At 42.7% G+C, this 13,315-nt stretch overlaps 1 protein-coding gene across 1 annotated transcript in view; it reads right to left on the bottom strand.

The window, feature by feature from the left end:
* Nucleotides 1-13,315, bottom strand: part of SAR1B (secretion associated Ras related GTPase 1B) — a 122,686-nt gene that overhangs the window by 34,712 nt on the left and 74,659 nt on the right. The window contains exon 5 of the mRNA XM_044280919.1: nt 9,625-9,728. Within this exon, the coding sequence (XP_044136854.1) occupies nt 9,625-9,728 (104 nt within the window). The remainder of the gene's footprint in view (nt 1-9,624; nt 9,729-13,315) is intronic.

Genomic DNA, 13,315 nt, shown 5'->3' with positions numbered 1-13,315 from the left:
CACGCCTCCGCACGGCCAGGCGGACACCCGAACGCTGCAAGCAGCGTTCAGCTGTCCGCCTGTCCGTGCGGAGGCGAGCGGAGCGGAGGCTGAACGCCGCCAGACTGATGCAGTCTGAGCGGATCCGCCTCCATTCAGACTGCATCAGGGCTGGACGGCTGCGTTCGGGTCCGCTCGTGAGCTCCTTCAAACGGAGCTCACGAACGGAAACCCGAACGCTAGTGTGAAAGCAGCCTTAAGCTTCACAGTGAAAAGACGACAATAACTAGTTAGATTTATCATTAGGTTATAGAGAGATAGGTTTTATAGGCAGGAGTTGGTGTGTCATATTGTGCAACTTTTGTCGGCTGAGGAATTTGGTTTTGCCAACCATTTGTCAGACTATTTGTGCAAGTGTGCAGTATTTAAAGCTATACTACTAATTGAAGGAGTGTCCAGGATTAGGAAAACATGACTGCTTTCTTCTAAAAACAGCTGTCCATGGGTGGTGTTGCACGTCAGCTACATTGGAGTCATTGGTGCAGAGCTTCAATTCTGCACACAACCTGTGGACAGGTGTGGTGCTGTTTTGGAAGAAAGAAGCCATGTTTTTCTAATCTTGGACGACTCCTTTAATCCCTTCAAGTCCCTACCATTTCTTACCTTCCTGACGTGCTATTTTTGCAAAGTTCACTTTGGAACACTTTTACTTATCCAAGCGACTGCTTTTTCATGACACATCACAATTCATGTTAGTGGTAAATGTCAGTCAATATATTTTACCTTTATTTATTTTAAAAAATCCCAAATTAAAATTTGTATTTTGATTTTAAGACAGATAAGACCTCATAAAATAGTTATTACTTTACATTTACCACATGTCTACTTATGGTTGGCATTATTTTGTAAATGTAATTTACATTGTTTGGGACGTTAGAAGGCTTAGTGTTTTATGAAATTTGTTTTACATTTTCAGAAAATTTTCAAAACTGAATTTTTAAAGGACCAATTCAGTTATCAAGTCATTTTATGGGGCTCAAATTATTCAAAACTGATCTTGCAAACTTTGTTAACTATTTAGGTTTTTCATGGGAATTAAAGGGAGATGGAGGTAAAATTTAAAAAAAAAAAAAATTTATTCATTTTTATAGGAACACTTGAAGGATTGACAGCTAAATAAACCTCAATATTCAATACCTTTAATTGTAGTTGGTAGAAACACCCCAATGGCTGGAGGGCACACCGTTTCTTCCCTTGGGGCAGACCCTGATATTGGGACTCCTGCCGGATAGTAGTTGGGATGCCCTTGATGGTGAATAGTAGGATTAGTGCAAGGCAGGAGTATGGATGCTGTGGGCCGGGGGACAGATGGTGGACTAAGTAACTACGCCAGTTGCAGTTAGGTAACAAGGACATGGAGTCCCCTTTGTAGATGGTAGTGTTGGTACCACGGTGTAGAATTGCCAGAGTGGTGTTTAGTGGCCTACAATCTCTCTGAAGGTGTTGTATGCACGTGTCGCAGTGCTCCTACCTGGATATCCTTGGATCTCAGATGTGGTGGTCCAAAGCAGTGCAAAAAGAGGTGTTGAACATGGGTAGTGAATAAGTAGCATAAATGGAGTCTAGACTTGGTAATAAAATTTAACACAACTTTACTTGACTAAACGGTAATCCAAACAGTTTCCAGACTTTATCTCAACCCCTCCCCAAGGGGGGGAAGGCTAGACTCTGCACAACCTGTCCCCAAGGAGGGGAAGGCTAGACTGACTCTAACTAACTAACTAACTCCTCCCTCTCTACACAGTGGGGAAAAAATTAAGAAGGGCACCATTCTATCTAACATAGCTCTGCGCAGATTGCAGCCACCTTCTGGTGAACCAGGCACATTACACTTTAACAGTTCATTTTGTAGGACATGGCAATAAATATATATGAGATGACACATGATGCACCAACAAAGATAGTGGGGGTACAAAAGAGGTGGTAATGCCACTCTGGGGTACTGCATTCTTACTCCAGAAGAATTATGTCTTTTTCCTGGAGAAAACTTCTCTTTTCTGCACCAGCATCTGCCTTTCTCACAAGTAGAGTCAAACCGAACTGGCTGATGCAGATACACAGCTCCTCCCTCAGAGAATCAGCTAGCCTCTGCTGAGTTAGGACACAATAAACTACCTATATGCATCTCTTGGGATCACATACAAAACATAATATAAGGCAGCAACTCTTTCATCAATAATTAACATTTTGTTGTCTTCCCCTGGAGTACTATAGATGTCACCTGCGGTCCTATGCAGCACCACAAATAACACAGTGATAACACTCTGAGTACAGACAATCTAGTAGATGTCACCTGCAGTCCCATGTAACACTACAGATAATGCAATCAATGACTTGTTTTAAGCCAAGCGTTTTAGTGACACCATTTTGGGGTGCATCACGTGAATTATCTAACGTTGCATACATTTGTGGAGGTGACAGTGTGAAACACAATGCATTTTCATCATAGTTTTTAAGGTGTTAATTACACGATAATGAAATTTTAGCTAAATACTGAGGGTCAATAATGGATTGGGTTTTTGCAAATGCAGCGATACCAATTATATTTATCTTTTTTACTATATATTACTTATGTGCTTATGCAGTATATACTTATACTATGCACTGTAATACTTCTGTATTACAGTGAATAATCATTCTGACAGGTGGTCAGTCATGTAATAGTTTCTAGGACCATCAGGAGGCCCATGACTGCCACGCTAATTACTTGGCACCCTGTGATTCTATGCACAGAGTCACAGTATCTGAGGTGTTAAACTGTTGGGATTGGAGCTATCTCCGATTCCTGCAGTGAGACCGGTTCTTGGCACAAGAAGTGGTATCAAAGTGGGCATAATAACACGTTTCAACGATTTGAATGAACTGTTGTTTTTATAGAGTTAAGTGAATTCACACTGCCAACATACAGAGGGCGATGCTCCGAATCATATACAGTTGAGATCAGTCTGGCTCAAACAGGTTCTTGGCACAAAAACTGGGATCAATGTGGGCAGATTTTGGGACACTTTTTTCTGTTTTCCATATGTAACTGGTGTTATTAATATGTTAAAGAAATTTGGGCTACTGATCTCGCACTGCCAACAAACAGAGGCTGATGCTTTGTGCAAGATTTAGTTGAGATCAGCCTGGCCCAAACAGGTTCTTGGTACAAAATCTGGCATCAAAGTGGGCAGATGGACATTTCACTGATTTGAATAAGTAACTGGTGTTTTTAGAGTGCTAAATGAATTCCTGCTGTTGATCTCACACTGCCAACATACAGAAGATAGCACCCTGCATAATTTGCTATTGAGTTCAGCCTGGTTCGAACTGATTATGAGCATGAAAGCATGGACACTTTTGTAATGATTTGAATAAGTAATTGGTGTTAAATGCATTTAGGCCACTGCCCACTTCCAATATACAGAGGGTGACGCCCCACATCATATACAGATCAGCCTGGCCTGAACAGGTTCTTGGCACAAGAACTGGCATCAAAGTGGGCAGACAGACATTTTTCACTGATTTCAATAAGTAACTAGTGTTTTCATAGTGTTAACTGAATAACTGAATTCAGCCCACTGATCTTACACTGCCAACATACAGAAGATGGTGTCCTGCATAATTTGCAACTGAGTTCAGCCTGGTTTGAATAAGTAATTTGTGTTTTTATTATGTTCACATTGATGCCAGTTCTATGTCAGTGTCGTGTTCTGTGCTGTATGTGAATACTCTGTCACGGTCATAACCCAGTGGAGGGAGGTTATTGACAGGACTGTGACAGATTATGCAGGCGATACACATAACAATGCAAAATACAACGCTCACATAGAACTACAGTAAATGTGAGAACTGACCATGAAGCACCATCACACTACTCAATGCTGGCTCTGTGAGATCAGTGGACTGAATTTATTTAACCCTCCTTAAAGGGGTTATCCCATCTTAGACAATGGGGGCAGTTCAGGTCTGAAGTCACTTTGTGAGGCTTACATAATAGAAACAACCCAAAGATGACCATTCTAGAAACTACACCCCTCAAGGTATTCAAAACTGATTTTACAAACTTTGTTAACCCTTTAGGTGTTCCTCAAGAATTAATAGAAAATAGAGATACAATTTCAAAATTTTACTTTTTTGGCAGATTTTCCATTTTAATAATTTTTTTCCAGTTACAAAGCAAGGGTTAACAGCCAAACAAAACTCAATATTTATGGCTCTGATTCTTTCATTTACAGAAACACCCCATATGTGGTCGTAAACAGCTGTACGGGCACACGGCAGAGCGCAGAAGGAATGGAATGCCGTACGGTTTTTGGAAGGCAGATTTTGCTGGACTGGTTTTTTGACACCATGTCCCATTTGAAGCCCCCCTGATGCACCCCTAGTGTAGAAACTCCCAAAAAATTACCCCATTTTAGAAACATACGGGATACGGTGGCAGTTTTTCTGGTACTGTTTTAGGGTACATATGATTTTTGGTTGCTCTATATTACACTTTTCGTGAGGCAAGGTAACAAGAAATAGCTGTTTTGGCACCGTTTAAATTTTTTGTTATTTACAACATTCATCTGACAGGTTAGATCATGTGATATTTTTATAGACCAGGTTGTCACGGATGCGGCGATACCTAATATGTATACTTTTTTTTATTTATGTAAGTTTTACACAATGATTTCCTTTTTGAAACAAAAAATCATGTTTTAGTGTTTCTATAGTCTGAGAGCCATAGTTTTTTCAGTTTTTGGCCGATTATCTTGGGTAGGGTACAATTTTTGCGGGATGAGATGATGGTTTGATTGGCACTATTTTGGGGTGCGTATGACTTTTTTATCACTTGACACTTTTTGTAATGTAAGGTGACAGAAAATGGCTTTTTTGACACCGTTTTTTTTTTTTTACTTTATTCACCTGAGGGGTTAGGTCATGTGATATTTTTATAGAGCAAGCTATTACGGACGCGACAATACCTAATATGTATAAAAAAAAATTATTTATGTAAGTTTTACACAATAATATCATTTTTGAAACCCCCCCAAAAATCATGTTTTAGTGTCTCCATATTCTGAGAGCCATAGCTTTTTAAGTTTTGGGGTGATTATCTCAGTTAGGGTCTCATTTTTTGCAGAATGAGATGAAATTTTGATTGGCACTATTTTGGGGTGCATATGAATTTTTGATCTCTTGCTATTACACTTTTTGTGATGTAAGGTGACCAAAAAAAAATGGTTTATTTAGCACAGTTTTTATTTTTTATTTTCTATGGTGTTCAACTGAGGGGTTAGGTCATGTGATTTTTTATAGAGCCGGTCTATACGGATGCGGCGACACCTAATATGTATACTTTTTTTCATTTATGTAAGTTTTACACAATAAAAGCTTTTTTTTAAACAAAAAAAATGTTTTAGTGTCTCCATATTTTGAGCCATATTATTTTTTTTGGGTGATTGTCTCAGATAGGGGCTAATTTTTGGTAGGATGAGGTGACGGTACTATTTTGGTGGGTATACGCCATTTTGATCGCTTGCTGTTGTACTTTTTGTGATGTAAGGTGAAAAAAAAAGGTTTATTTAGCACAGTTAGAGGGGGGGGGGGGAGTCACGGGACAATTCCATATGATACAGAGTAACTCTTTACTCTGCAACCTCTGCATTTCGGCAGTGCAAGATCAGTGGCCTGAATTAATTTAACCCTTTAAAAACACCAGCTACTTATTCAAATGTGAAAAATCCCTGTCTGCCTTCTTTGATGCCAGTTCTTGAGTCCAGAACCTGTTCTAGCCAGGCTGAACTCAATTGCATACTTTGCAGAGAACCACCCTCTGTATGTTGGCACTAGAGAGATCAGCGGCTCAAATTCACTTAACCCTTTAAAACACCAGTTACTTTTTCAAATAATAGAAAAGCATTTGTTTGCCCACGTTGATGTCAATTTTTGTGCAAATAACTTGTTTGGGCCAGGCTGAGCTCAATTGCATATGATGCTGGACTCCATACACTATATGTTGCCAGTTTGAGATCAGTGACCTGAATTAATTTAACCCTTTAAAAACACAGATTACTTATTCAAAAGAGCAAAAGTGTCCATCTGCCCACTTTGATGCAAGTTCTTCTCCCAAAAACCTGTTCAGGCCAGGCTGATCTCAACTATATCTGATGCGGTACAGCAACCTCTGTCTGCCCACTTTGATACCAGTTCTTGTGCCTGGAATCTGTTTGAGCCAGTCTGAAATCAACTACATTTGGTACAAGGCACCACCCTTTGTATGTTGGCAGTGTGAAATCAGTTGCCCAAATTGTTTTTAACCCTTTAAAAACAACAGTTACTTGATATCAGTGAAATGTGTCCAATTGGCCATTTTGATGCCAGCTTTTGTGTCAAGAACCTGTTTAACTCAAGCTGATCTCAACGGTATATGATGCAGGGCATCACTCTCTGTGTGTTGTCAGTGTGCGATCAGTGTCCCTAAGTGACCTAATCTTAAAAAACACCAGTTACTTATTAAAATCAGTGAAAATGTTTGTGCCCACTTTGATACCAGTTCTTGTGCCAAGAACCTGTTTGGGGAAGGCTGAACTCCACTGAATCTGGTGTGGGGCACCACCCTCTGTATGCTGGCAATGTGAACTCAGTGGCTCAAATTCATTTAACACTTTAAAAACACCATTTACTCAATGAAATCAGTGAAAAATGTCTGTCTGTCCACTTTGATTCCACTTCTTGTGCCAAGGCCCTGCCAAGGACAGGCTAATATCAACTGTATATAATGCGAGGCATCACCTCTGTATGTTGCCAGTGTGAGATCAGTGGCTTGAATTCACTTAAAGGGGTTGTCCGAGATTCAGAACTGAACCCAGACATATCCCCTTCTTCCCCCACTCAGCCCCTTGCGCAGGGCAACGCTTTTTTGTTTATATTTTTATAGTGCTAGGCAGAGGCTTCCCTCTCTAAAGTGTACCCTCTCTGAACCCCCTTTAGCTCTGCTATATCTGCCTTGTTCACAGGAGCCCAGAACTGTACACAGTACTCCATGTGTGGTCTGACTAGTGATTTGTAAAGTGGCAGGACTATGTTCTTATATGTACTGTGTGTACTGGTGATGCATTTTTCCTTCCCATGTGCATAACTTTACATTTGTCAGTGTTAAACCTCATCTGCCTTCTCTGTCCAAGCCTCCACTCTATCCAGATCCATCTGCAGCCGTATACTGTTCTGTTCCGTGTTAATTACTTTACACAGTTTAGTGTCTGTGAGGCAATCTGAGTGTATAACTAACCACCCTCTGTTTTCTATCACTGAGCCAGTTACTATAGTTATGTCAATATAAATAATGGTTTTCCCTAAATAAGTATGTTTTAGAAAAATGTTCCCTATCCCTGGACCTACCCTTTAGCAAAAAAATAATTTAAAAAAATTACAGTTACACTTTAAAGGCTATGTACATCTTTGGCGGCTATTTTTGTTTATGATTGCATTTTGCTTATTTTTGGCTAAAAATCATATTTTCAATTGGCCTTTATTAACAATATTGAGCCATTCTGTCACAAAGGGTTAACTGTTTTTCTAACTATGTGACAGTAACTGTGGTACAGACCAATTGAAAAAAATTGTTGCTCAAAATAAGTACAATAAGTACAATGCAATTATTTAAAAAAATTGCCCACAAAGGTGTACATAGCCCTAAGTCAAAGTATCCGCCCATTGGTCTGCTGGAGGTTTCTCTCTTTCCTCAGCTCTTTAAAAAATGGTGAGAACACCTTCCACATTATCTTCAGGTGTCATTTTTTGTACCAAGGCTTGCACTCTCCTGCAGAGGCAGCTTCTACTTGGACATGAGGCTTTGCTCCACTAGACTTTTATTAATCGCCTGCTGTTCTCAGAAGGCCGCTTGTATAGCCTCTATGAACAAATGGTTAGCTTCTTGCTTGTTACCATTAGTCTCTGGTTGGTTTGCATTCACTTGTTACAGCATGCATTTTATAGAACTTATAAACACTTGGCTGTGAAAAGGAAACAATACATTTTTTTCCAATAAAATGTTGCTTTAGCCACAGATTTTTCATTATCGCAAGGGGTAACAAAAGAAAAAGCACGCAACAATTTGTTACGCATTTTCTGATGAATACAACATCATATATGTGGTAGTAAACTGCTGTTTGGGCACACATCAGGGTTCAGACCAGAAAGAGCACTCTATACATTTTAGCCCTAGTTTGGTGATTTATAAAGCACTGGCTGACAAAGAAACCCCCAAAAAGTGACCCCTATTTTAGAAACCACACCTCAGAGTTATGTAAATATTTTGAACCCACTGTACTTTGCAAAAAATAATTCAAAGCAGTGAAAATTGCAATTGTTAAACAGATTTGCCATTTCAGTGCTTAATATGTTGTGCCCAGCATGTGCCAGTGTGAAAAACAAGCACTCGTATTATTAGGCTGACCACAATGCACAATAGAACCCCTGAGAAGTGACCGCCATATTTATCAAGAGGTGGAGTGGGCATTTAAAGTCCACAGGTGTTTTGCAGAAATTAATGAGCAGGAGACTGTGCAAAATGAAAATTGTCCGTACTGCAGCCCCTGCAAAAAAGTTGTTTGAAAAAAAAAAATGTAGGCATGCATACAGCCAGAATCTGTGTTTTGTGGATCTACAATTTCGTGTGCATGTGTGAAAAAATAAAAACAGTAATACTCCTTTAATAACTGCAGAATTCCAATCCTTCTCTGGCATTAACATCAGCTCAAAAATTGTGTAGGGAGCTTCATGGTTTCCATGGCTGAGTAGCTGCAAGGACTACCACTATCGCTACCAAGGAATTCTCCAGGTGCACAGTGTGTATGCGGTGTTGGGCCAAAAAAGCCTGATGCAGGAAGTTTCTTGGTGAGCCAGAATTCAGAAGGTCCGGCATGGTAAACCAAGTCTCATTGCAAGAAAGAGTCACAGGCTGTGTTAACTTTGGAGAGAACTTGTCTTCACCCAGGGTTATCTCTCCAACTGACCCTAGGCCCTGGAGTTTACGGTATGTATGGTACACACATTTGTACACACATATAGACACACATAGGCCCTGATTTATCAAGGCCAGCATGTTTTATGCTGTCCTTTATAAGGTTTACATTGCCGAATGAGGCATGTAATTTATGACAAGGCACTGGCCTCCTCATAAATAACCTGCCTCCCATGGCTCTTAATATGCTGGAATAAAATCTACAGCAGCCAGAGCTTTGCGGGGAGTTCTTGCTGGTAACTTGGCTTCACGTAATCCTTTTCTGATTGTAGTACTCACTAGTAACTTCAGATCTTTCTTATATTTCTGGAGGTGATCATTGGCTGAGCCTTTGAACAGTAGTTCCTCACTTCCTTTTGTGTCTTTCAGAGTTTTGGTTGCCACTTCAAGGCATTTGAGAACATTTGTTTTTCCCTCTCCAACTAACTTTTTAATCAAAGTAAGTACTTCATCAATACAATGTCTGGAACAACCCATTTTTCCAAGTATTTCAGAAAGAAATGCGCTATAACCAACATGTATAACATTTTCCAGCTTCCTACCTTAAATAAGGGCCAATATTAACATCTGTTATTCCATAGAATGACAGTACTTACATCAAGTTCGACCTTAGATTCAGCCAACCGTTCCTGATCAGCACAGTCGATGAGGAAAACAATGCCATTTATCGCAGGGAGGTAGTTTTTCCACACTCTTCGTGCTAAAAAGGAAATATAATTATATTATTATGAAGGTGTGAAACAGCTCTTATTGCATGAACACTGTAATTTTGCTGTTTGGCTGCAAGAGGCCGCTGTTTCCCCACACACCTAAACAAACTGCTCAGATTTAAATATTCATAGGAGGTGGAGATGTGTGTCTAGAGGAAGGAAGCTGGCGTCCATTTTAGTTGCAGACTGGAAAAGTGTGTGAGAGAAGAAATCCATTAACATCCAAGCGTGAAATCACCCTTTTGCGACCAGGACTGCAGCCAAGTGAAGCTGATCGTGTCAAGGACCCAGATCTCGTCCAGGAAAAGGAGTACAGCTGCCAGGATTGCTGATGAGAGCTGAAGAGAAAAGCAATAGACCCTGCGGTACCGCACGTGTTTTGGATCAGTCTTTGTCCAGTTCGCAGTTATCAGTGGAGACAGAGCAGACCTGGGTCGGTAAGATAGAGCATGCATGCATCTCAATATAAGATTGGCGCCTAAATACTAGAGACTGAGATCAACGATGCCGTTAGTTAGTGTTGCTGAGTGGCAGGCTACCAAGAATTGCTGCTTGTTTATTACAAAGACTTATCAGTTAAAGTTTTGGTTATCTCCGGTGAACAGAGAGGACTACACCATAATCTCCAGTTACCCCAGCGTGTTTATCAGGCGTGATATATATTAGGCACGTGCCACATTACCAGTTTTGGGGAAAAGGGAGGGGGAAATCACTGTATAGTCTGGTAAGATTGTAAGCTGCTGTGTTGTACCGCGGGCTAGCCTGTATCTCACACACACATGATTGTTCCTGTTCTTAAGGGTAATAACAGGTATGGCAAGGCAGAGTTAACTCTGCTCGCTGTAAGTAAATTGCACAAGTGTTTTCCGGCTACCATAGTAGTTAGCCGCGTTGTGCGACACAGGGGTCTCAGCCTCCGGGCTGAGTGTATGTAAACTAATTTTATGTTCACTGCATTTGGGAGTGTGTTTGATATCCCATAACAGTAAAACAAAGTCTGTTCTACAAGAGCTGGTGTCAGTCGTATTCCTTGTTTGTGACTTTTCTGTATCCTAGGAGCCCTCCCCGGTACACGTCTTACAACTTGGCGTAGTCGGCAGAATACAGCGACCGTGTGAACAGGAACGTGGCGGGAGGCCTTCCCCTGGCGCCAATGGCACCGGATGAGGACCCAGCTCAGGGCAGATTACCCCAACGCCATGTCCGTTCCAGTAGGGTACATACCCGTGGGGGCGCTGTTGCGTCATCTGCCAAAATTTGACTGTAAGAACATGACATTGCAGGACTGGACTGAAAGGGTGCGAAGTGCGGTTAGAATGTTTAACCTGACCCCCGAACTGCAGGCAGAGGTTGCTTTGTGGTCTCTAGAAGGCGATGTCAGACGGACAGTGATGGTAAGGCCCGAATCTGAGAGAGATACCCTAGAGAAAATATTCTCTCTGCTGGGGGCGTGCTAAAGTAGTGCAGTTAAGGAGCACAGTTTTTTTAACCGACCACAGCGGGCGAGACTCTAATGCGGTACTCCACTGCTCTACAGGAAATGCTCAATGAGATACAGGGGCGAGACCCAGAGGCCATGGGAGCCTTCCGGGAGGTGGACTTCCTACTAAGAGACTAGTTCATAGTGGGGCTCTCCAACAAGTTCCTACAGGACAAGCTGCAAGAGATGACCCGGACGGCGGCCGACATGACATTCTACAGTGTCTACCAAGCTGCCGTGGAGAGGGAGGAAGAGCACGTACCTGTGGTGGCGAGAGTGTTGAGTAGCATATATGCTACAAGGGACCGGTCGGGGTCTGAAGAATCCGAGTCCCTAAAGGATGTGGTACAGGCCCTGCGGACGGAATTAAGAGGACTTTGGTTAGAAGTGTCCCAGATAAAGGAGAAAACATCCCGGTCTCCCTAAATGATTCCAGCATCCCGCACCACTCCACCCAGAAGGACCCAGGTGTCGGGGCACATCAAAAGAGGGCCCCTCTGTTGGGCTTATCGACAGTACGGCCATATGGCCAGAGAGTGCCCCGAACGGATGAAGTCCGAGCCGACGTTAAACTTCCAACCGCCGCAGTAGCTAGGCATCCTCCGACGGTACACCAGAAGTTAAGCCCTATGCGTGAGGAACACAACCTTTATGCCAGCAGCCCCGTTATAGAAGCCGAGATGGAAGGTCAGAAGGTACACTGTCTAGTTCATAGGGGGTCGGAGTGCACCCCTATGCCTCTGCAGTTCTTCAAAAGACATTTTAGACATATGATGGAGCCAGAAGACGGGAGGGTCATCAGGCTGACAGCGGCCAATAACAGAGAGATGGACATCCAAGGGATAGTCTGGATGCGGGTCCGACTGTTTGGCCAAGACGTCGGCAAGAAGGGGGTCGTGCTGGTGGACCATCCATTCGGGAAAGAAATGGACATGACCCTAGGTATGAATGTACTGAGAGACCTAGACCATCAACTCTACGCCAAGGAAGGGCCTAAATGGGAATGGGCCACGACACACCGGCCAACCCAGAAGGTTTTACAACAGATGGTGAGAAGCTGTAGTCTGCAAAAGAGTAAGATGTCCGGTCGGCCCATTGGAGACGTGAAGGTGCCACGGAGGACCCCGGTGAAGATCCCACCTCGACATAAACAAATATTGATGCTGTCGGTGGGGGCTGGACGACGACTGAATGGACTTGATAAGCCTGCTTATCAAGAGGAAATGCAGGCTCGCTCACTGGTAGCCCGGGCCCTCTCCATTGTAAAGAATGGATGTGTGCCTGTACGCTGCCTAAATGTTGAAGACTGCGAGTTAACTGTCCCCGGAAACACCTTGCCGGCCAAAGTTTATGTGTCCGAGGGGGATATCTCTCAACGAAGGAGCTTCACGCTACAGCCTGATAAAAATTCAGCCTGGACTGTAGCGTTTCATCAAAGGGAAACCCCAACAGCGGAGTGGAATCGTTGTGTGATCATGGCCTGGATGGGGGGTGGACTGCAAGACTGACTCTCGGACAACAGAAGTTGCTGGGAATTTCAAGAGGCATTCTCGCGACATGATGAAGACTTCGGGTGTGCTTCCACCATTGAACACGAAATCCCTAGCGGCGATGCTGCACCGATTAGGGAAAATTACTGGCAAATCCCACTGAAAATGTACCAGGAGGTAAAGGATATGGTAGCCAGTATGTTGGAAAACTGGGTGATCCAGGAGAGTCAAAGTCCTTGGACTGCTCCAGTAGTCTTGGTGCAGAAGAAATATGGGAGTCTCCGGTTCTGCGTGGACTATCGGAAACTGAATGCCCAGACTGTCCGGGATGCCTATCCCCTCCTGCAGATTGAGGAATCGTTGTCAGCCCTGAGCCAGGCAAAGTTCTTCTTGTCTCTTGACATAGCCAGTGGATATCGGCAGGTATTGGTGGCCAAGAAGGACAAACCAAAGACGGCTTTCATTCTACCTATGGGACTCTGTGAGTTCAACCGGATGCCATTCGGTCTCTCCAATGCCCCAGGAACATTCAAGCGGTTAATGGAGCCCTGTCTGGGGGATCTCAACTTTAAGTCAGTATTGATATACCTGGACGACATAGTAGTGT

The sequence above is a fragment of the Bufo gargarizans genome, chromosome 2 (assembly GCF_014858855.1).
Source record: "Bufo gargarizans isolate SCDJY-AF-19 chromosome 2, ASM1485885v1, whole genome shotgun sequence".
NCBI classification, from domain to species: domain Eukaryota; kingdom Metazoa; phylum Chordata; class Amphibia; order Anura; family Bufonidae; genus Bufo; species Bufo gargarizans.
This window is presented reverse-complemented; position numbering and strand designations above follow the sequence as displayed.